The sequence below is a fragment of the Euprymna scolopes genome, chromosome 35, assembly GCF_053919585.1.
Source record: "Euprymna scolopes isolate OS-2025 chromosome 35, ASM5391958v1, whole genome shotgun sequence".
Lineage (NCBI taxonomy): Eukaryota > Metazoa > Mollusca > Cephalopoda > Sepiida > Sepiolidae > Euprymna > Euprymna scolopes.
In genome coordinates this window covers 14,985,764-15,011,305 of record NC_136516.1, presented here as the reverse complement: position 1 = coordinate 15,011,305, position 25,542 = coordinate 14,985,764, and the positions used below count along the sequence as shown (strand labels likewise).

At 32.8% G+C, this 25,542-nt stretch overlaps 1 protein-coding gene across 2 annotated transcripts in view; it reads right to left on the bottom strand.

Annotated features, from left to right (window-relative positions):
- The window catches only part of LOC145259702 (translation factor Guf1, mitochondrial-like), a 63,087-nt gene that overhangs the window by 24,399 nt on the left and 13,146 nt on the right, over window positions 1-25,542 (bottom strand). For both annotated transcript variants that reach the window (XM_080117375.1, XM_080117376.1), the window contains exons 4-11: window positions 17,753-17,901; window positions 15,654-15,734; window positions 13,576-13,737; window positions 11,002-11,066; window positions 8,683-8,795; window positions 6,434-6,524; window positions 4,116-4,245; window positions 2,019-2,128 (exon numbers count right to left, since the gene is read on the bottom strand). In XM_080117375.1, coding sequence (XP_079973501.1) covers window positions 2,019-2,128; window positions 4,116-4,245; window positions 6,434-6,524; window positions 8,683-8,795; window positions 11,002-11,066; window positions 13,576-13,737; window positions 15,654-15,734; window positions 17,753-17,901 — 901 coding nt within the window. The remainder of the gene's footprint in view (window positions 1-2,018; window positions 2,129-4,115; window positions 4,246-6,433; window positions 6,525-8,682; window positions 8,796-11,001; window positions 11,067-13,575; window positions 13,738-15,653; window positions 15,735-17,752; window positions 17,902-25,542) is intronic.

Here is a 25,542-nt window from a genome sequence, read left to right as displayed (position 1 = left end):
TGGTGTTTTTGTGGATAATGTTAGGTATAAAGCATACAAATTCGGCCCCATATTATGAAAACAGAAAACTGATGGCTTGAAATATTTTATATTAAATAGCTATATTAAATTAGCAGGGCTACCTGGCATTGATCAGAATTTTGTAGATTACAAAAAAAAAAACAAATGTAAAAATAAGCAATTAGCTAATATAATGTAATTTGGAATATTTAAATTTACTTTGGGACAAAATCAGAGTAAAAATAATTTTTCCCAGGATAAGATTTGAACTCACAAACTCTGTTACTAAATACAGCTTCCTCATTGATTGACCCACGGGGAAAGTAGATAATGGTGAAACTATTAAATACATGCAGACATGCACATTTTTTATGAGGTTTCAAAAATCAAAATGTTGAATTTCAAGTAAAACTACTTAAGTGTCATGTCACAGTAATGAATATATCCCAAAAATTACGAAAAACAATAAGGTAAAAAATAATTATTAATTAAAATAGTTTTCGAAAATAATTAGTAAAAGTTGAGTTTTGCTAAAAAAGAAAAAAAGAAAATGGTGAAATTGAATCATATCAAGGGAGGTAAATATTTTCTGAAAACTTTAAAAAATCTTAGCAAAACTCAACTTTCGTTAACTGCCTTTGAAAACTATTTTCATTAATAATTATTTTTCTACCTAATCGTTTTTCGTAATTTTTGGATATCTTCATTACTGCCACATGACAATGAAGTAGACATCATTGGTTTTATTTTAAATTCAATATTTGGAATTTCGCTATTATAATGAAGAAGCACCCCTTTTTCTTTCTTAGATAGAACGGAGATACAAGGTGCCTGCAATAAGTTTCCAGACTTTTTTGTATGGGCACTTTTATTGATAGTACACACATGAAACTCTAGTCCCCTTCGAAGTAATCTCCCCCGGCTGCAATGCACTTGTCGTACTGTTCCAACAAATTCTGGAAGGCCCCACGAAAGTCTTCTTGTGTGAGCGTGTCAATAACCCTTGTCACAACCTCTTTCATCTCCTTAATTGTTTCATAATGACAACCTCTAAGGTTTTCCTTGCGCTTAGAGAATAACCAAAAGTCATAGGGAGCAAGGGTGAGGAACTGTCTTGATGCCCATGACGTCTTTCTTTCTGATCTTCTCTGAGCACCCTTGGGACAAACTTTGCCCAAATCTACATCTTCAGTTCCTCACGAATAACTGTGTGTACAGTTTCTACACTGACATCAAACTATAGACACACGACGGTCCTTATCCATGAAATTCTTTATCTGGCCAATCAACTCTGGTGTTCTGACTTCCCTACTCCTCCCACACCTCTCATCATCCCTCATAGACTCCCTGCATTCATTGAATCTCTTATGCAACTCAAAAATTGATGCTCAATTTATGCAAGATGGTTCAAAAGCTGTCTGAAGCATTCTATACGTTTCTGTGGCATTTTTTTCCAAGTTTAAACAGAATTGTATTGCATATCATTCTTCTTAAGTGTCCTCATGTCCATATTCCATTTTTGAAATTCACCAGTTGTGACAATCAGGCTTTAGTAGGATGTATTCCAATTGTTGCTGTAGCTGTTCATTTGAACATAAAATCATAAAAATTGGTCAGTCATCTCATAAGATGTATAATAATAATATAGTGAATTTTCAAGAGTCTACGACAATTTTAAATGCCTATACAAAAAAGTCTGGAAACTTATTGAAGGCACCGCATAAGTAGGTAATAGTGAAGAACTAAATTGCTTAGTCTTTCTTTTTTCACTTCCCCCTTTCTCAAGCATGCTATCTGATGTATTTAACCATTACTTTTTTAATGGGTTTAATTGACCACCCTGTATATTTAAACCTTTTTTAATAGGGGCTGCTTGAACAGATTGCTGTGTATATTTAATCATTAATTTTTTAATGGGCTAAGCAGAATGCGCTGTACAGTTCATCCTTGTTTGTTTGATTTTAATAGGCTAAGGCCAGTCCCAGGTTCCGACTTTACGACAAGAAATAGATCCTCACCTGCTATCCATGTCGACGGACACACTGGAATCATTCAGCGTCAGTTTTTCTAGTGCCTTCCGTAAATTATCATATTCAGATTGATCAGCTGGGAAAACACCGGCAAAAACCTGTCAAAATATAATTTTTAAAAAATATCAGTGAAAGTGAACGAATTCTTTGATTCGTATAGAGAATTAATACTTCCCTCACTCCCTCCCCTTCTCAATATGTTTTATGCCATAAATCCAATTCTTAACTCTACCGCGCTAATGAAATAATAATACAACTTTTAATTACACAAGAACCCAAGTTTGCCCAGCTGTCCTTGTACCAGAAAAATATCCAGTAAATAAAACATTGTTTAGTAAATCGTTATTTTTTTGCATTTTTTTTTTTTTTTTTTTTGCATTTCCATACACCAAACATGGATATAAACATCCGCTGGGTCAAAAGCTTCAGTTCGGTACCTAACTTGCCTGGGTGGATTGCCTGTAGGCTGAGACAAACCGTGTCACACACACACACACACACACACACACACACACACACACACACAGTACAAAAATTTACAATAAGATTATATGCAGGTACTAGACCACCTGTGACCGTTGGGTCAGTATTCATGTATATTATTGAATATTTAGAAATTCTAAAATGGTTTTGGTAATGTGTAGACACAACATCCTAGAAAGAAAATGTTCGTTGAGTTCTTTAGAATGCGTCCAAGAAGTCTTGTAAATGATGCTTATGACAATGATTTCATTCAGACTGAAGAAATAACAATATTCTAACTTGTCATGAAGCTGGCTGACATTTTCAAAATGATTTAACAGATTGCCAAGTGTCGCTTAATAGCCAATTCTTGGAAGTGTGAAATCTACGCGTACTAAATCGTAATTTGTAAATTTGGTAGAAAACATAATTAAAATGTGTATACATGAAACAAATGAAATGCAGGAACTTTTAAATTAATATTTTTGTTTCATTTTAAAAGGTATTGCTTTTGTTTCCTTTAATCCTAAATATCTGAAAACATTTGAAAACAAGTCGATTATTAACTGTTGAAAATCTTCCATTTAATGTTATGACTTACACATGTTTCGTTTTATAAAAGTTATTGATTTCGTATTAGTTTATTATGATTATTAGAGTTAATTTTTTTTTTTTTTCATATATGATGTTTGATTGGTCATGTGTAGACACAACGTTCTAGAAAGAAAATGGTTGCTGAGTTCTTTAGAATGTGTCCAAGAAGTCTTGTAAATGATGCTTATGACAATGATTTTATGTAGACTGAAGAAATAAAAAATATTCCAACTTGTCATGAGACTCTCTGACAATTTTGAAATGATTCAATGGATTGCCAAGTGTTAGTTCTTGGAGGCGTGAAATCATGTGCACTGAACCGTTATTCGCAGTCAATTGATGGTTGGAGATAGGAATGTTCAAAAGATGGATTTTGTCGTTCAACAAAAAAAAAAAATTGGGGGGCAGGGAGCAAAACAAAATTTTCCTTACAAATAATTATTGTTATCATTTATATCTGGAATAAGGATTTCTTTTAGTCCATATGGCAACAGTAATTTTTAATTTTTTGGGAAGTAATGTGCAGACACAACGGCCTAGAAAGAAAATGTCCACCAAGTTCTTAGAATACTCCAACTTGTCACGAAACTGTTTGACAATTTCAAAATAATTCAATCGATTGGTTAATACCCAATTCTTGCAGGTGTGAAATCTGCAATTTACCATACTCATTGAACCGTTATTTGCAGACAATTAATGGTTGGAGATGAAAATGTTTAAAAAAAATGAATTTCATTATTGAATACCAAAAAAATTCTTATTTTGAGTGAAGCAAATTTTCATTACAAACAATTATCTTTATGATTTATGTGTAGAATAAGGATTTCTTTCAATTTCAGCAGGGTCAGTTGAAAAATGAAGGCCAAGGAGAACATGGGAGGAAATGATAACAGAATTGAGAGAAAGAGGGATAAATAAAGACCTGACCAGAGATAGGTTAGTTTCTAAGTCAATTTCTAAAAGTCATTTAACACATGCCAGCATATAGACTGGACAATGATGATGATGTTTTTGCTTTCACATAATTACCATTGGTTTTGCTGGCTTGAATCCTTCCAGAGGTTCGACAGGTTGGTTAAGATGGTGAAATGTATCACCCATCCGAGCCTCTTTTATGTCTCGAATGTTGGCAATCATATAACCGACCTGACCTGCATAACTGAAAGAAAAAAAACAAAAACAAAAACTTGTAAAATAAAAGCAACAAATGAAATAATAATTACAAGGTGGAACAATAAAATTGTCGCCCTAAAGAAAAACACTACAGCTTTATTTTAAAAATTTTATTGAAAAAAATCAATTCAGGTAACTTGATTATGTAGTAGAGCTGACATCTATTCAATGTAGCTGCCTTCAGCCTCAATCACCGTTTTGATATGGGTCCAGAACTGGAAACATGTTTTTTCCACCAGCTCTGGTGGGAGCTTGGCAAATACTTGGTGGATGGCGGCAATCAGGCTGAATTTGGTGTTGTGGGAGGTCATGTTGGTGGTGTTCTTGATATATGACCAAATAAAGTAGTCCAGCGGATTCAGGTCGGGGAAGGTGGGAGCTAGCGAGAGAAGGGGGCAAAGTCGTAGCACTCCTTCTAAAGCCAAGCCTGGGTCTCTTTGGACTTGTGTGCCAGCACCAAGTTCTGCTGCCAAAGATGAGGTAGCATAATGTGGCCCTTACTTGAAACCACACCTAAGACCATAACCGTGAACCGTAGCCGGAAAAGGTTGTACAATGCATTGAGCTGTGCCCTAAAGTGTTGAACTGTCTGAATTTGCATTTTGAGGGTACTGGCAATGGTCCTGTTGTCATAATTTGGATTGGTAGAGAGCATGTTGTCATAACTTGGATTGATACAGCAGCACATCTCCAATCTCGCTTGTTGAACATTGTATCACTTTTAGACATCATAGAAGACTCCTATCGCTCTTGGGGTTTGTACACAACTGGCCAAGTAGCAGATGGTCTGCAACAAAAAAGAAAACTAGTTTTCATCAAACAGAAATGGAATCATGTCGTCTTTTCTAAGGCGACAATTTTATCGTTCCACCCTGTATTAAACTATAAACAACAAACAATGCAAATGATGGCTTTTTATGGTAAGATAGCAAGTTAAAAATATAAGTATATTTTGAGCAGGTCATTTCAAGGATTGTGTCATACAAAACTGGGAACAAACCTGGAAACCATTGGGAACAGAATCAGTGTTCAGTTCAAAATTCCCGATAGGTTCAACGGAAAGATTTGTACTATTTAGATTATTCTTTTTTGGGGTTTGAGGTTCAATCCTTACTACAGATGATAATAACTAAAAATAACATAAAAAATTTAAACTTTAGTATGCTAGGAAAGTAGGAAACAAGGAGGGAATTCCAAAGTTTACCAGCCCAAAGGTAGAAATTATTAGAGTAGAAGGCTTTCTGGCATCTAAGGACTTTAACACTGATGATGATTGATAATTTGGATTATTCTAAGTGACAGTCAATATAACTAAAAATAACATTTTTTTTTTAAATAAGATACGTATTCAGTTATGGCTAACAGAGCAAGAACAATCTAGCCTCCGTGGAATAGATTGAAGGGTGGGATGGACAGTTTCAAATTCTGTGCAGGTTCTCAAGGTGTTTTTATTTTTAAATTCTTTTTCACCACACACAAGGGGTATTGCCAGTTGGACATGAGGGGTTACTAACTGGAATTTAGTCTACAGAGAATGATGTGGGAAGTTTAGCAGCAAGATGCCTGTTCACATTACATTTAAACTTCTGCAGTTTACTGTAGTCAGGGAAGCACGAAACAGAGAGGGAATTCCAATGTTTAGCAGTCCCCCAAAAAAAAAAAACATTAGAGTAGGAGACTCTCTGGTATTTAAGCACCTCACTAGTGAAGAGGTAGAATGTTGGGTTTATCGGGAATATGTATGTCAAGGGAGATATAAACTCTATGAGTTCATCAGAGCACATTCTATCAAAGTACTTGTAAAACAGGCACAGGGATGCGATGGGACAGAGGTTGGAGCTTGGCTGATAGTGCAGGACCTATTAGATTTGAGACTTTTTTGGACCCTGTCTAAGAATGAACGATCAGTGGTAGATACACCAGCTTAGATTGGTGAGTTTGACAAAACACACCTGAAGAAGGTCAGAGTTTACATTGGCTGAAACACTGTGATAATAACAATCAAGATGAGAATAGAAATCCGAATAATCCAAATAATATTAGTCATCAATATAAGCCATCAATCCACGTCTCAAACATTTTGAAGCATAAAATTTAAAGTAAAACCACGCAGGTAAAATACAGCCAATAATAATAATAATATATTTTTAAAATAAAGAAACTTAAAAACTCACAGTTTTTCTTTTGGGATTTGCTCGGGATGCATAATTCCAATTTCTTGAACCTCGTAATTCTTCTGTGTTGCAAAGGACGTTATCTTATCGCCTAAAATACAAAACAGTTGCACAATTAAATTGATGCTTCAATGTAATCAATCTAAGATACGAAATATCAAGATACTCAATCCTCATAGTAAAGTTTCATGTCATTTAATTTATTCAGTGTTATGGTTGATAGTAAGAGGACTGATAAACCTATGGGTAGAAGCTCCCTATTCCTTTACTAATAAAAACTAATATATCAATATGCTAAGATACAAAATATAAGCTGTATATAATACTTTAGATCAGGGTTTCCCAAAGTAGGCTCCACGGACCCCTGGGGTTCGTGAGTGAGGTTGAGAGGCTCCAGAAGCCCCTTCTTAAAGAGGACAAAATATGGAAAAATTAAATGGCTACAAAGATTTAATTATTGATCTTTTCTTTACAGGAAGTAGATATGATATATAACTTCCGGTGTAAAGAGTTTCAGGATGGTTCATGAAAAAGAGATTAAAATAAATGCAACAATTAATCAAAAACAAAAAATGGTTGTAAACATTATCATTAGTTAGTGTTAAAATTTGAAATTAATGTTTTTTATATATATTTTAGAAATTATCTTGTTAGTGCTCTGTGAAAAACCTTTGCCCTGCTCATGGAGTTCTAAAGTTCAGGACACCCTGCTTTAGATGGTAGGAGGAAGGGCAAATAGCATAAATAAAGGTTAAGAATAATAAGAGAAGTAGTGGGAGGAAACAAATAACATAAATAATTAAAAGAGAAAAGAAAGTGGGTATATTATACTATTGCAAAAAAGTTTCATAAATACTACACTCCTCATATGTCAACACATTTAGTTAGGAGAGAAACTTGAATCTGTCTACTACACGAGTGTCTAAGGTTTCCCTGTACCAGGTTTTGTGACAGTTGACAATATAGGGTGAAACGATAAATTTGTTGCCCTAAAGAAAACAATACAGCTTTATTTTTAAACTTTTATTGAAAAAAATCAGTTCAGATAACTTGATTATGTAGTAGAGCTGATATCTATTCAATATAGCTGCCTTCAGTCTGAAGCGCCATCTCGATACGGATTCGGAACTATGGGTATGCCTTTTCCACAAGCGCTGGCAAGAGCATACAGAATGGTGGCGATCAGCCTGGCTTTGGTGTTGAGAGAGGTCATGTTGGTGATGTTCTTGAAATATGACCAAACAAAGTAGTCCAGCAGGTTCAGGTCCGAAGGAGGAGGGGGGATAGTGAGAGAAGGATATAAAGTTGTAGCACTCTTTCTGAAGCCAAGCCTGGGTTTCTTTGGACTTACGGGCCAGCACCAAGTCCTGCTGCCACACTCAGAGTCTGCCAACGGCCATCAGATTGCACCAGGTGATCACCATACTCTTCAGCACATCCAGGTACACTTTGGTGTTCACTTTCAAGCTGACTTCGAAGATGTGAGATGGTATGATGTGACCCTCACTTGAAACCACACCAAAGACCATAACTTTGGTCAGAAAGTTTGTTTTCATCATGCTGGGCACGTTCCTGTTATTTATGGCAATCCATCGATGCATTTTTGGGATGTTGGTAATGGTCCTGTTGTCATAACTTGGATCGGTAGAGAGCATGAGTTGTACAGCGACGCATCTCCGATCTCACTCGTTGAACATTGTGTCACTTTCAGGCATGATGGAAGGCTTCTATCGCTCTTGGGATTTGTAAAAAACTGGCCACCTTGTAGAGGGTCTGCAGCAAAAAAGAAAACCAGTTTTCATCAAACAGAAATGGAATCATGTTGTTTTTTTTTCTAGAGAGACAATTTTATCATTCCACCCTGTAGTTAATTGATAGAAATTGTAATGTTGAACACGGGTGAGCTTTAGGAAATCAAGACGTTAACCTTAGCATATAGAGATGTCACTCTCACTCTCACACACACACACACACACACACACACACACACACACACACACACACACACACCAAGAATGTGTTGGAGTTTGTGTTTTTTGTTTTGTTTTGTTTTATTTTATTTTATTATAGTCGTGAACCAATGCATGCACCAACTCGGCAGTTACCAATGCGAGAGACAACAACATGGTCAGAAGAGAAGACGAAGAAATGGAAAAAACATTGGGGTCGATGATCATTGTCAAATGGGGACACATTTATCACAATGTATCTATATAAATGCCAGCAAATACAAATATAAGTAATCTTACGTTTTGCAATTACTCCGTCAAGAACAGCAATATTTACAATGGCTCCTCGGAAACGGTCATACCATGAATCAAAAGTTACTATTTTTAATGGGGCCTTTGGATTACTCGGGGGTCTGTTTAAAAATAAGAAAGAAAAAATGGAAGTTAGTTTGTATGAAGCTGAGGAAAAAGTTTCTGCTGTATTATGTTCATTATGCATTTATTTAAAATCAACAACTATTCCACAAAATAATTTTAAATTGTAGCCATATCTCCACCGTTTGAAAGCACTGTAATTGGAGAAATATAAAAACGATTCGGAGACTAATTGAAATGCAGATTTTTTTTTTTTCAAATAAAACTCATATTTTCAGCCATATAAGAGTCTTCATCAGGAAAACACAGACTATATTTTTTATACATGTTGTTATTAAGCCATACAAATTATTATGAATTAGTCCTTTTATTTGTAAGCCGAAAAAGATTCTTTAAAGCCTATTTCTTATAATTTAATTTCAGTCTAAAACTGCCCATGTGGTGTGTCATCAATGCCTGCGCTGGTCTCCCAAGATGGCTGCTCTCAAGATGTCATCTTGTGCCATTCATGTGTGAAGATGCGATAGCTGTCATATCAGAGTTAAAGCAGGGGAGGTAACTTTGTCTTTAAAGAGAAAGAGTTAGTTTCCCTTGACCATGTTATCATCCTAACAGAAGGCTTCTGTTGTTACTGAAGATGAGGGGTTTTTTATGTTCTAGCCAGTGATTTTGTTTGTGTTTTGGTATGCATTTGTAGTTAAGTTGTAGAATTATCTCCACTGTTTAAAAGCATTGTAATTGTAGAAATATAAAACGGTTCAGAGACAAGTGAACATATTTATTTAAAATTTAAAATTCCAAGACTTTCTAAAGCTTAATTACAACATGCCACATTAAAAAAAAAAGTATTGTCAGTTTTCCCGATGAAGATTCTTATAAGAGCTAAAAATTTGAATTTTAAATAAATAAATGTTTTGTTTGTTAAATCTGCATTCAATTGGTCTCTGAATCGTTTTAATAATTAAAAAAAAATTTTATGTAAAAAAATTTTTTTTTAGTTTTATTTTTCAAAATGGTAACTCTGACCTAATCCAACATATTAGGTTGGAAAATATGCTGAAAGCACAGGGATTATTGTAAAGACAAATTGTATGGTAATGTGGACCGTTCGTCTGTGTAACACCCCTTCTTGAGGAGGTGGCTAGGACTTTAGAGTCTTAGCACGTGGTCGTCTAGACTCCTCGGAGGTTGTTACATAATCTGGTATGCTGAAAGCGAATATCGAAGCGACAGGCAGGAAGAAAGACGACGATTGTAGTCTATCTACAAAAGCTTAATTCTCATAAAATTATGCACAAATGTTTTTACAATTCTCATTCAGATTTTGTAAGTTCTTTTCAAAGTCTCAACTCTCTTCACAGACAGCGACCGACGGATGGATGAGGTGGGGAGGGGTCCTCTCTCCCAGGGAATGGCGGGTTTATACGACCTGTTCTCCCCGAATTCAACGAGCAATCTCTTTAATTTTAGAGCGCATCGACCCGATGTGGTGGGGTGGAAGTCTCCCCAGCCAATCAAATCACGCTAAGCCCCAACGATCTGAGACCCCATTTAAGACTAACAATCACATAACCTCGAGGTCACCACCCATCACTCAGCCAGTACAATATGTCCGTCTAACATCCTTGCATTTCCTGTTGTTTGAGTTTTAGCCATAAAAATATATTTCTCTGGTTTTCAAACAATGTCTATTTTGACATAAAATAAAATATGTATATTTATCTTCTCTATCCTAAATCCTTGGGTTATCTGGTGTCACCTGGGAATACAAGCTACCTCAGCGTAGTTCTAACGCTCCTCAATGGGGGATTACGTTACATCTGTCTGTATAAACTACTGCAGAAGAATGACGTCTTGAATCACAGGAAGCTTGGCGTCCAAGGAAAACTTGAAAGCAAGTGATTAGACAAGACCATGCAGAGCAGAATTTGGAGACAACAGTTAAACTGTAAAGGCTGAAGAGTTAGCTTGCAAAAACATCTGAACAGGGAAAAGTGACGTTAAATTAATAAACATAGAGAGAGAGAGAGTAAAAAGAAAAAGAAATAGAGAAAATAGAACTCAAGAGAAAGAGAGAGAGAGAGAGAGTAAAAAGAAATAGAGAAAATAGAACTCAAGAGAGAGAGAAAGAAAGAGTGAAAGAAAGAGGTAGAGAGTAAAAGAGAGAGGAAGAGATTCACACTATCACTGGAACATCATTATGCAAATCAAATTACAGCAAAAAAAAATTTTTTTAATTCTTACGGAGGAATACGCTCAACTATTGCATCAAGTAATTCTGGGACACCGGTTCCAACTTTGGCAGATACCTGAAAAGAAGAAAAAATAAAGAAGATATTAAGCAATGTTTTCAAAATTATGTAAAATAATTAATAACTAAATATAACAACCAGGTGTTGCCCAGGATCGATTTCATTCAAATTTGTTTTTCTAAATATTTCTGTGTTAGAAATATTTGCAAAAATCTTCAAAAAATAATATGGGGTAACCTTTAAAATTGCCAGGCATGGAATTGTTAATAAAATTCACAATCTTTTCTGCATTCCAACCATTTTTTTTAGTCGTTTCAGTCAATCAATTAATAAGTGATCTAGTTTGCATAGTACAGAAAATGTATAAGAATAATCATTTGTAGTGCGTTTTATTAATTTCCTTAGATCTGATATGCAACAGATACTAATATATATATATATATATATATATATATATATATATATATATATATATATATATATATACACACACACACACATATATATATACACACACACAGGTACAAATTCAGAATTGATCAGTATCCAAATTATTTCATTAATAATAGATTTTGATAAGTGGGGAAAAATATGATAGAAGCCTTTCCTTTGTTTTATTAGATTGGTGAAGTGGGAAATAAGGGCGGATTCAATTAAATGACGCATGGGTTTATTTTCTCTCAGTTTAATAAGATTTGCATTTTCAAAGTCAAAGCGATGAAGTACTTCATAATATGAGAGAAAATGGTGTTGAGCATATTATTTGTTTTTATTTATTTGTTTTTATTTATTTGTTTTTATTTGTTACTAGCATTTCAGCTCGGCGTTGCCCAGGTGTTTGGAGGTGTATGTTGAGCAAAAAAAAAAAAAAAAAAAACAGTCAACTTTTTTAACTTTGACCCCTTAACATTTATTGTTTTGGGATCAAATCAAGCTATTGTTAGATCCAATGAACCTATATCTAAAATTTCAAGTTTTTAGACCAAAAAATTGTCGGAGGAGTTTGGTAGAGTTCTCAAAGGTGAAATTGTTGAATTTTGACCCCATAATAACCAAATTTCTAGCCAAAAACTGATCACAAAGATTTTCCCAAATCTCAGTACCCTGTATATCAAATTTTGAGTCTGGAGACTGAAAATTGACAGAGTTATTGCGTTGGAAAATGTACATATACACACACACACACACACACACACACACGTTAACTTTTATATAGAGAGAGATTTGTTTTTATTTGTTATTTGTTTTTATGCCTCTCTTGCGTTCATAAAGTCTCCTGCCTAGATTTCATTGAGTTATCAAAATCAAAACACAGAAGTATATATCAGCCTTGACTTGACAATGAAGTATATATCAGCCTTGACTTGACGGGGTGTCAAATTGTAGGTCACTTGCAATATGTTGATGCTTATTTTATGTAGATGGAGTTGTTATTAGTTCATCCATCCATAGATGTGGATGGCCTATGCCCTTCCAGGGCATAGGCCATCCACAGCTTTTTGTAGATGCTTTTGTAGCGAGGAGTTCTTTTTTCAAGGTGTGGGTGCTGGCCTCACGTTAACTTTCCCAGAAGGTACATACATCCTCTAGCCTTCCCAAATGGTCACCCAGCTGGTACTGGCCAGGCTCAACATTGCTTAACTTTGGTGATCTGGCGAGAACCGGTGTGTCAATATGATTGTGCCGTCCATTCTTAGTGTTAGTAGGTAGAGTTAAATTTCTATTTAACATTGAGTTAATTTGCAAACTGTTTTGATTTCATTTTGAGTAAAATTGGAGAGCTTTTCTTTTTAAGTTTTGTATGAAACATACGGGGTACTGAAATATGGAGCATATTGTAAAGCTTTGAAAGTGCGTTCAATGTATTTGAATTCCTCGTCTAGATGTTTGTTGCAACATATCCTTAGAACTCTGAGGTAAAACCTGATTACAATGCCTGTTTTTACTCTGTTGTTTCGGTCCAAAGAAAAATGTATATAATCGTTTTTTTGCGGTGAACCTTATAACTTAAGTTATTATTTTTAGTTTAATATAATATATATAATATCAATAAAAGATATCGAATTATTGTTTTGTTTTTCGAAAGTATATTTAATTTTATTCAGTTTACTAGAAATTTTTTCTATTTTAAAGAATTTAGGAAGGAAAACAAGACGTTGTGTGTGTGTGTGTGACTCCATAATAAACATATATCGTTATGTAACAGTGAGTGATTTTCTTATTTGTTCATAATGATTCCATTCTTTCACCATGAGCTGCAAACATACGCACATGAAGGCTGGACAACATGCGGTAAGATATTTTGTGTTATATTGATCCTAACGCATCCCACTATATAACAGTTATTGTGATATTTTAATGCCTATTTTGTTTAATCTTGTGTAAATGTTATTAATGTCAGAAGGTAGGGATAAATTTCTGTTTAATGTTGAATTAATTGGTGAGTTGTCTTGATTGCATTTCGTGTAAATCTGGAGAGCTTTTCATTTTTTAGTTTTGTATGAAATGCGGAGGGTGTTGTATTAATGTATTCAGATTTCTCGTCTAGAGTATGTACATTACTTACTTTGAGAATTTCATGTGGTTCCATGTTGAATACTGATTCTAGCTGCTGGGTGATGATGTCAGGCCGAGCTCCTTTTAAATCAATTTTATTCAAAACAGGAAGAATCGTTTTTTCCTTTTCAAATGCCAAATAAAAATTAGCCACAGTCTGCGCTTGGATTCCCTTTAAAAATAAATAAATAATATATATATATATATATATATATATATATATATATAATATATATAAATAAATAATGCACACACAAGAATTGTTTTAACGTTTCTGAATTTTTGAGATGACATTGGTTATTTGTATTATTTGTATTTATCAAACTACTGTTCTCATCTTGAGCATGATTTTCACAACGTTTCGGTCGATGTAACCTCCGACCTTCTTCAGCTGTATCTCGTTGAACTCGGAAATTTGGACAGAATTTCGAGCGGAACCCTTTATTTACTTTACGAGGGTAGCATACAAATTCCATCCAAATTCCTGAGTTCGACAGAAACATTCCCGAGTTCAACAAGATACACCTGAAGAAGGTCAGAGGTTACATCGACCCAAACGTTGTGAAAATCACACTCAAGATGAGAACAGTAGTTCGATGAATACAAATAATATGGATAAGAATTTTTGTTTTGAAGATATTAAGAATTGAAGCACACAAACTTTTACATTACAAGTAAACCCTGACAAAACATTACAAACAACATAGTTATCTGAAACCCAAATAAGATCCCCACGCCATAACTATATAAATACTTTGTGTTTCCTTCTAACATCTATCTTGAAAAAGTTTGAATAATTTTGTGGCAAAATATCGATTCATTTTTTTTTTTTCATCATGCTTTTTGTGTTAGTTGCATTGCGTAATTTTTGCATAACTATTTAATTCCATTTATTTTTTTTTAAAGGAGTCGACACTTATCAAGGCTCAAGATATTCTAGTAAAAAATTTAATAAATTTAAAATATTAGTATTTTAAGAATTTTTTTTTTAATTTATAACATTATATAATCACATCTTAATGCTGCAATATATTAAGTTATAAATTTATTATATTTTTTACTAGAATATCTTGTCCTTTTTTTTCCAGTTTTAACAACTAGTCCTTTACTTTTCCATGTTTAAGCTTAACCATATTACTGTTCATACTCGCATTTTTCTATTGTAATTATGTATAGTTTGGAAATAGAATTGATAAAGTCAGATGGTTATAGTCAGTTAACATACTTCCTAATTTTCTGCGGAGTGCTACCGGAAATGGTGACAAAACAAATCATTTCCTTTTCTTTCATTGTTCTTCAGTATTTCTATTGTGAAGCGATTTATTGAAATAAAATATAAGAAAAGGACATTATTGAAAAGTATAGAATAAAACTTAACAAAATTATATAAAAATTTAAAAAAAAAAATAACAAAAAAAAACAAAAAAAACAACCAAGATGAGAATCATAATTAAATAATACAAAAAATAAGTATAAATCCTCATCTCAAAAATACACATTCATCATATCAAAAAACCGGAATGGACCCGGAGTTATTAATATAAAAAAAAAAGACTTGGCGTTATTTGCATTTTAAATTTCTAACGGTTGTGTTCATTGAGAAAGCAAATAAACCAAACGTTTTTTTCACTATTCATTAATAACATCCAGTACCTGAAGATGGCCGGAGGTTACATCGGCCGAAACGTTGTAAAAAACAAAAAAAACAACCAAGATGAGAATCATAGTCCAAATAATAAAAAAAGTAAAATTACACAGATAAAAATAACACAGTCTTCATTTGCACTTTTAATAACAAAATTTTAAAAAATTAATTTTTTTATTTTACTTGAAATTTTATAAAAAATATGTTTATGAAATTATAAAAATAAGTTGTTTTTTTTTTAATTTAATTTAATTGAAATTTATAAAATAAATATATGTTTATGAAAGTATAAAAATAAAATTATCGACTTCAAAATAACAAGTAATTTATAGACATGATAAAAAAAAACGAACAAATGATTTGCCTTGTCACCGCTTCCAGTAACGATACACCGGAAATTAGGAAGTACATTAGCTGACTATAACCAGTCAGGTTGTACTTACATTATTAGCGTCGACCAAAAGTAAAACTCCTTGGACAGCTGCTAGAGACCGAGATACTTCATAATTAAAATCAACATGGCCCTAAAAATAAGAACAAAGAAATCATTAAAGGATGATTGGTTTGGGTATTATTTTCATTTTGTGTAGTTGGCTCATTAAATAGTGATGTCTAATTGTAAAGATAGTCATAGTGGTGATACAGCAACCAAAGTTTATGTAGTTTAATTTTGTTACAATATGATTAAATCAAAAAGAGTTGACGTGAAAGTGGAAAAAAAAACAAGAAAGAAACTTGCAATTTAATTAATGAAAAGCAAAATGAAGTGAGAAAAAAAATTGTTTTTCTCATAAGGTGAATATTAATTTTTGTTAACAAACAGGCCAACTGGCTTTGTAACCAGCGCAGGTCACCTAAGGTTGGTATGCAATCATTATTGACATTTTTCCCAGAATTTGAGAAACCTGGTATAAATTCTGTTTTGGAAAATGTGCATGTCAGGAGTTTGGAGGAGGGAGAGGAGAACCTTCTCCTCCTAAAGTAATAGTGAGGGATGTTGTAAATCTTGGAGGGTGGGGAGAGGAGAATCTCACCTCCTGAAGTAACAGCTAGAGAGAGAGAGATACAGATGTAACAATTTGATAGAATGAGAGAGAGAGAGGAGAACCTCTCCCTCCTGTGGTAACCGAGAGAGTGCGCCTGGAGAGGTTTGGGCAGTGCCAGATTGCTTGGTTGGATTCTCAACACAATATAATCAGCTGCATTTTGTAGCCATTAGACTCTTTTTTGCTCGCCACCCGACTCCATGTTGTTAAGAAACAAACTACAGACTTAAGGGTTGAAAATACCAAACTAAAATCACCCAAAATCACCCAATAGCGCGAGTCCAAAAACGTTTAAAGTAGGAAATGCATCTAGAGTTTCTTTTCTCTTTTTCTACACAAACGTAACATTGTAACTATTACTCAGAATAATTATTTTTATATAAAAAAATGAAAAACCATCAAACTGTTATTTTTTATACTTGGAAGTAACTTTTGCTCTTCAGTAACACTGTACTATACTGAAGTGGTAGTTATTTATTTGCTTCCCCACTGAGCAAATTAGGCACAAGGCTATTTTTTAGTGTAAGGAGGAAAAACCAGCTCCCCCAAGGGGGCACTCTGGCAGGGTCCAAAATTAGCAATTGTCTGATATGAAGGCTTTCCCCCACATTGACCAGAACTGATTACTTCCTTTTCCGCTGCTGGCCCAAAGGCCAAGAACAGCCTCTGCGCCTAACTAGCTTCCTCGGAAGTTTTATGGGAGCATAAAATTCATAAGCGGTCCGCAATAACTGATGACCAACGCCGGACAATTGCCCTCTTCATCTTTGACAATGTGAGATGAGAGGTAATTTGATAAAAGAGGACCCTTCGATATTTGCAATCCTCATCAGTGGCAACCTTTTTGTGAGAAGGTACCAGGTGACCATCCAGAACCCAGGCATGGCCAAATTTAGGAATGTCACGAGGAAGAGCAATGGTCCAGACCTTAGTCCCTGTGACTTTTGGTTATTCCATAAGCTCAAGGAAAACCTTAGAGGAGATGAAAGAGGCTGTGTCAAGCGTCATTGATATGCTCACACAAGAGGACCTCTACAAGGCCTGCCAGAAGTTGTTGGGACAGTACAATGTGCATTGCAGCCAGAGGAGATTACTTTGAAGGCAACTAGAGTTTCATGTGTGTACTATCAATAAAAGTGTCAATACAAAAAAAGTTTGGAAACTTAGTGAAGCCAGATTGTAGATATATTGTTTAAATAAGAAAATCAAATTTTATGAAGAACCAAAGAATAACTGCCGTTCATCATTTTGAAAATAATATAAAAAAGGGAAATAACTCAACATCATTCAAATTTGAAAGATTTATGTTGTAATGCCTATGAATTCCCATTAATTGCTTAAAACTGATTTTCTTTATAAAAATAAAACAATCTGATCAAGTTACGTGATTTCTGGAATATGATATTTTTTGTTTTATCACGCGTACATACATCATACAGATTTTTCTGTATTTGTTAATACATGGGGAATTCTGGGCAAGAGGCAAAGAAACTTACAGGTGTATCAATCAGGTTGAGCAAGTATTCTCGGCCTTTGTAGAAGTGCCGAAGCGTTACTGTCTGGGCTTTCACTGTGATTCCACGTTCTCGCTCAACTTGCAACTTGTCGAGAACTTGTTTGTTTTTTTCCGAGGCTGGAATGGTTCCTGAAATTTAAATTAAAATAAACAAAAAAAATGATTATATCAGTTTGAGACCATCATTTTTGTTTGTTAGTTTACGTATCAGGTTCGTTCAAATATTATAAAATTTTGTCTTTATCTTTTTTTTGTTTTTTTTTGTTTACTATTCTTTACTATTCCTTATCATTTTGTCCAAGATGGGGATGCAACATCTTACCGAATGCCAAACATTCATCTGCTATCTCAAACATTCCAACCGAGAGATCTTTTTAAGATTCTCTACCTATATAAAAGCCAGGTACGTCCATCTGGGCAGGGGCTGCTAGAAGTAGCTCATCCTGCCTTGACAGAGTTCAAAATAGACTTCGTAACTTAGTAGGGGATACCCTTTTCTCTTCTCTGCAACTTTTTTCCCACAGAAGAGACGTTGCGATCCTGTCTCTGCTTTATCATTATTTCTCGTCTGAGCTCCAATCTATGGTCTCCCCTCACCAAACTTGCATGAAAAACACTCGTTTAGCCAAAACCACTATCAATAGTTTCACCCACTCTTTATCTGTGCTTAAACCTAGATTCCATGAACAAAGCTTCTTTCTTAGAACTGCCCGCATGTGGAACTCTTTTCTGTTTGCTTGCTTTCCAGCTGATTAAAATTTTATTGCCTTCAATCCAATGTAAACAAGTTCTTGATGAACCGTCCCCCTAAGTAATCCAATTTACAAAATTTTCACTACTTACGATTGGCTATAATCCCATTGACTACTGTACACCCATTAACCCTTATCCTCGAGTGGCCTCCGGTTGTGGTGACTCCTATGTAAAAAAAAAAAACCCAAAAAACGTCCGTTTAACGTTTAATTGCAATTGCTTGCATCTCTCTTGAACTTGGTTCACCGGGTATATTTGCCAGATAGTTTTTTAAATTTTTTTTCAGGAGTTCAGTTGCTCCTATAATTACTGGAATGATCTCAGTGTAATGGTTTGCGCGTTTGCTAATAGGCTGTGGGAGCAGTGTTCAATCCTCAGTGAAGTGACACCAAAGACTCAAAAAATAGTACTTATTTGCCTCCTTGCTGAACATTCAGCATTATTAGGTGACAATCAAGGGTAAGTGGAGCTATGTTCTGTTTTACAACATATTATCTATATGTTATTCAATGCCGAATAAAGTTGTAAAATATAATGCTATACAATGATTATTTATATTCCTATATTGTATTGCTCTTAGATTACATTGCTATTTTAATGGAATGTGTTCTGATGAAATCATTGCTATATTGTATTGCTCTTAGATTACATTGCTATTTTAATGGAATGTGTTCTGATGAAATCATTGCTATATTGTATTGCTCTTAGATTACATTGCTATTTTAATGGAATGTGTTCTGATAGAAATCATTGCTATATTGTATTGCTCTTAGATTACATTGCTATTTTAATGGAATGTGTTCTGATGAAATCATTGCTATATTGTATTGCTCTTAGATTACATTGCTATTTTAATGGAATGTGTTCTGATAGAAATCATTGCTATATTGTATTGCTCTTAGATTACATTGCTATTTTAATGGAATGTGTTCTGATGAAATCATTGCTATATTGTATTGCTCTTAGATTACATTGCTATTTTAATGGAATGTGTTCTGATGAAATCATTGCTATATTGTATTGCTCTTAGATTACATTGCTATTTTAATGGAATGTGTTCTGATGAAATCATTGCTATATTGTATTGCTCTTAGATTACATTGCTATTTTAATGGAATGTGTTCTGATGAAATCATTGCTATATTGTATTGCTCTTAGATTACATTGCTATTTTAATGGAATGTGTTCTGATGAAATCATTGCTATATTGTATTGCTCTTAGATTACATTGCTATTTTAATGGAATGTGTTCTGATAGAAATCATTGCTATATTGTATTGCTCTTAGATTACATTGCTATTTTAATGGAATGTGTTCTGATTAAATCATTGCTATATTGTATTGCTCTTAGATTACATTGCTATTTTAATGGAATGTGTTCTGATGAAATCATTGCTATATTGTATTGCTCTTAGATTACATTGCTATTTTAATGGAATGTGTTCTGATGAAATCATTGCTATATTGTATTGCTCTTAGATTACATTGCTATTTTAATGGAATGTGTTCTGATGAAATCATTGCTATATTGTATTGCTCTTAGATTACATTGCTATTTTAATGGAATGTGTTCTGATGAAATCATTGCTATATTGTATTGCTCTTAGATTACATTGCTATTTTAATGGAATGTGTTCTGATAGAAATCATTGCTATATTGTATTGCTCTTAGATTACATTGCTATTTTAATGGAATGTGTTCTGATGAAATCATTGCTATATTGTATTGCTCTTAGATTACATTGCTATTTTAATGGAATGTGTTCTGATGAAATCATTGCTATATTGTATTGCTCTTAGATTACATTGCTATTTTAATGGAATGTGTTCTGATAGAAATCATTGCTATATTGTATTGCTCTTAGATTACATTGCTATTTTAATGGAATGTGTTCTGATGAAATCATTGCTATATTGTATTGCTCTTAGATTACATTGCTATTTTAATGGAATGTGTTCTGATGAAATCATTGCTATATTGTATTGCTCTTAGATTACATTGCTATTTTAATGGAATGTGTTCTGATGAAATCATTGCTATATTGTATTGCTCTTAGATTACATTGCTATTTTAATGGAATGTGTTCTGATGAAATCATTGCTATATTGTATTGCTCTTAGATTACATTGCTATTTTAATGGAATGTGTTCTGATGAAATCATTGCTATATTGTATTGCTCTTAGATTACATTGCTATTTTAATGGAATGTGTTCTGATAGAAATCATTGCTATATTGTATTGCTCTTAGATTACATTGCTATTTTAATGGAATGTGTTCTGATGAAATCATTGCTATATTGTATTGCTCTTAGATTACATTGCTATTTTAATGGAATGTGTTCTGATGAAATCATTGCTATATTGTATTGCTCTTAGATTACATTGCTATTTTAATGGAATGTGTTCTGATGAAATCATTGCTATATTGTATTGCTCTTAGATTACATTGCTATTTTAATGGAATGTGTTCTGATGAAATCATTGCTATATTGTATTGCTCTTAGATTACATTGCTATTTTAATGGAATGTGTTCTGATGAAATCATTGCTATATTGTATTGCTCTTAGATTACATTGCTATTTTAATGGAATGTGTTCTGATGAAATCATTGCTATATTGTATTGCTCTTAGATTACATTGCTATTTTAATGGAATGTGTTCTGATAGAAATCATTGCTATATTGTATTGCTCTTAGATTACATTGCTATTTTAATGGAATGTGTTCTGATGAAATCATTGCTATATTGTATTGCTCTTAGATTACATTGCTATTTTAATGGAATGTGTTCTGATGAAATCATTGCTATATTGTATTGCTCTTAGATTACATTGCTATTTTAATGGAATGTGTTCTGATGAAATCATTGCTATATTGTATTGCTCTTAGATTACATTGCTATTTTAATGGAATGTGTTCTGATGAAATCATTGCTATATTGTATTGCTCTTAGATTACATTGCTATTTTAATGGAATGTGTTCTGATGAAATCATTGCTATATTGTATTGCTCTTAGATTACATTGCTATTTTAATGGAATGTGTTCTGATGAAATCATTGCTATATTGTATTGCTCTTAGATTACATTGCTATTTTAATGGAATGTGTTCTGATGAAATCATTGCTATATTGTATTGCTCTTAGATTACATTGCTATTTTAATGGAATGTGTTCTGATGAAATCATTGCTATATTGTATTGCTCTTAGATTACATTGCTATTTTAATGGAATGTGTTCTGATGAAATCATTGCTATATTGTATTGCTCTTAGATTACATTGCTATTTTAATGGAATGTGTTCTGATGAAATCATTGCTATATTGTATTGCTCTTAGATTACATTGCTATTTTAATGGAATGTGTTCTGATGAAATCATTGCTATATTGTATTGCTCTTAGATTACATTGCTATTTTAATGGAATGTGTTCTGATGAAATCATTGCTATATTGTATTGCTCTTAGATTACATTGCTATTTTAATGGAATGTGTTCTGATGAAATCATTGCTATATTGTATTGCTCTTAGATTACATTGCTATTTTAATGGAATGTGTTCTGATGAAATCATTGCTATATTGTATTGCTCTTAGATTACATTGCTATTTTAATGGAATGTGTTCTGATGAAATCATTGCTATATTGTATTGCTCTTAGATTACATTGCTATTTTAATGGAATGTGTTCTGATGAAATCATTGCTATATTGTATTGCTCTTAGATTACATTGCTATTTTAATGGAATGTGTTCTGATGAAATCATTGCTATATTGTATTGCTCTTAGATTACATTGCTATTTTAATGGAATGTGTTCTGATGAAATCATTGCTATATTGTATTGCTCTTAGATTACATTGCTATTTTAATGGAATGTGTTCTGATGAAATCATTGCTATATTGTATTGCTCTTAGATTACATTGCTATTTTAATGGAATGTGTTCTGATGAAATCATTGCTATATTGTATTACTCTTAGATTACATTGCTATTTTAATGGAATGTGTTCTGATGAAATCATTGCTATATTGTATTGCTCTTAGATTACATTGCTATTTTAATGGAATGTGTTCTGATGAAATCATTGCTATATTGTATTGCTCTTAGATTACATTGCTATTTTAATGGAATGTGTTCTGATGAAATCATTGCTATATTGTATTGCTCTTAGATTACATTGCTATTTTACTGGAATGTGTTCTGATGAAATCATTGCTATATTGTATTGCTCTTAGATTACATTGCTATTTTAATGGAATGTGTTCTGATGAAATCATTGCTATATTGTATTGCTCTTAGATTACATTGCTATTTTAATGAAATGTGTTCTGATGAAATCATTGCTATATTGTATTGCTCTTAGATTACATTGCTATTTTAATGGAATGTGTTCTGATGAAATCATTGCTATATTGTATTGCTCTTAGATTACATTGCTATTTTAATGGAATGTGTTCTGATGAAATCATTGCTATATTGTATTGCTCTTAGATTACATTGCTATTTTAATGGAATGTGTTCTGATGAAATCATTGCTATATTGTATTGCTCTTAGATTACATTGCTATTTTAATGGAATGTGTTCTGATGAAATCATTGCTATATTGTATTGCTCTTAGATTACATTGCTATTTTAATGGAATGTGTTCTGATGAAATCATTGCTATATTGTATTGCTCTTAGATTACATTGCTATTTTAATGGAATGTGTTCTGATGAAATCATTGCTATATTGTATTGCTCTTAGATTACATTGCTATTTTAATGAAATGTGTTCTGATGAAATCATTGCTATATTGTATTGCTCTTAGATTACATTGCTATTTTAATGGAATGTGTTCTGATGAAATCATTGCTATATTGTATTGCTCTTAGATTACATTGCTATTTTAATGGAATGTGTTCTGATGAAATCATTGCTATATTGTATTGCTCTTAGATTACATTGCTATTTTAATGGAATGTGTTCTGATGAAATCATTGCTATATTGTATTGCTCTTAGATTACATTGCTATTTTAATGGAATGTGTTCTGATGAAATCATTGCTATATTGTATTGCTCTTAGATTACATTGCTATTTTAATGGAATGTGTTCTGATGAAATCATTGCTATATTGTATTGCTCTTAGATTACATTGCTATTTTAATGGAATGTGTTCTGATAGAAATCATTGCTATATTGTATTGCTCTTAGATTACATTGCTATTTTAATGGAATGTGTTCTGATAGAAATCATTGCTATATTGTATTGCTCTTAGATTACATTGCTATTTTAATGGAATCTGTTCTGATGAAATCATTGCTATATTGTATTGCTCTTAGATTACATTGCTATTTTAATGGAATGTGTTCTGATGAAATCATTGCTATATTGTATTGCTCTTAGATTACATTGCTATTTTAATGGAATGTGTTCTGATGAAATCATTGCTATATTGTATTGCTCTTAGATTACATTGCTATTTTAATGGAATGTGTTCTGATGAAATCATTGCTATATTGTATTGCTCTTAGATTACATTGCTATTTTAATGGAATGTGTTCTGATGAAATCATTACTATATTGTATTGCTCTTAGATTACATTGCTATTTTAATGGAATGTGTTCTGATGAAATCATTGCTATATTGTATTGCTCTTAGATTACATTGCTATTTTAATGGAATGTGTTCTGATGAAATCATTGCTATATTGTATTGCTCTTAGATTACATTGCTATTTTAATGGAATGTGTTCTGATGAAATCATTGCTATATTGTATTGCTCTTAGATTACATTGCTATTTTAATGGAATGTGTTCTGATGAAATCATTGCTATATTGTATTGCTCTTAGATTACATTGCTATTTTAATGAAATGTGTTCTGATGAAATCATTGCTATATTGTATTGCTCTTAGATTACATTGCTATTTTAATGGAATGTGTTCTGATGAAATCATTGCTATATTGTATTGCTCTTAGATTACATTGCTATTTTAATGGAATGTGTTCTGATGAAATCATTGCTATATTGTATTGCTCTTAGATTACATTGCTATTTTAATTGAATGTGTTCTGATGAAATCATTGCTATATTGTATTGCTCTTAGATTACATTGCTATTTTAATGAAATGTGTTCTGATGAAATCATTGCTATATTGTATTGCTCTTAGATTACATTGCTATTTTAATGGAATGTGTTCTGATGAAATCATTGCTATATTGTATTGCTCTTAGATTACATTGCTATTTTAATGGAATGTGTTCTGATGAAATCATTGCTATATTGTATTGCTCTTAGATTACATTGCTATTTTAATGAAATGTGTTCTGATGAAATCATTGCTATATTGTATTGCTCTTAGATTACATTGCTATTTTAATGGAATGTGTTCTGATGAAATCATTGCTATATTGTATTGCTCTTAGATTACATTGCTATTTTAATGGAATGTGTTCTGATGAAATCATTGCTATATTGTATTGCTCTTAGATTACATTGCTATTTTAATGGAATGTGTTCTGATGAAATCATTGCTATATTGTATTGCTCTTAGATTACATTGCTATTTTAATGGAATGTGTTCTGATGAAATCATTGCTATATTGTATTGCTCTTAGATTACATTGCTATTTTAATGGAATGTGTTCTGATGAAATCATTGCTATATTGTATTGCTCTTAGATTACATTGCTATTTTAATGGAATGTGTTCTGATGAAATCATTGCTATATTGTATTGCTCTTAGATTACATTGCTATTTTAATGGAATGTGTTCTGATGAAATCATTGCTATATTGTATTGCTCTTAGATTACATTGCTATTTTAATGGAATGTGTTCTGATGAAATCATTGCTATATTGTATTGCTCTTAGATTACATTGCTATTTTAATGGAATGTGTTCTGATGAAATCATTGCTATATTGTATTGCACTTAGATTACATTGCTATTTTAATGGAATGTGTTCTGATGAAATCATTGCACTTATATCCCCTCGACATACATATCCCTGACAAACCCTCCTAACAA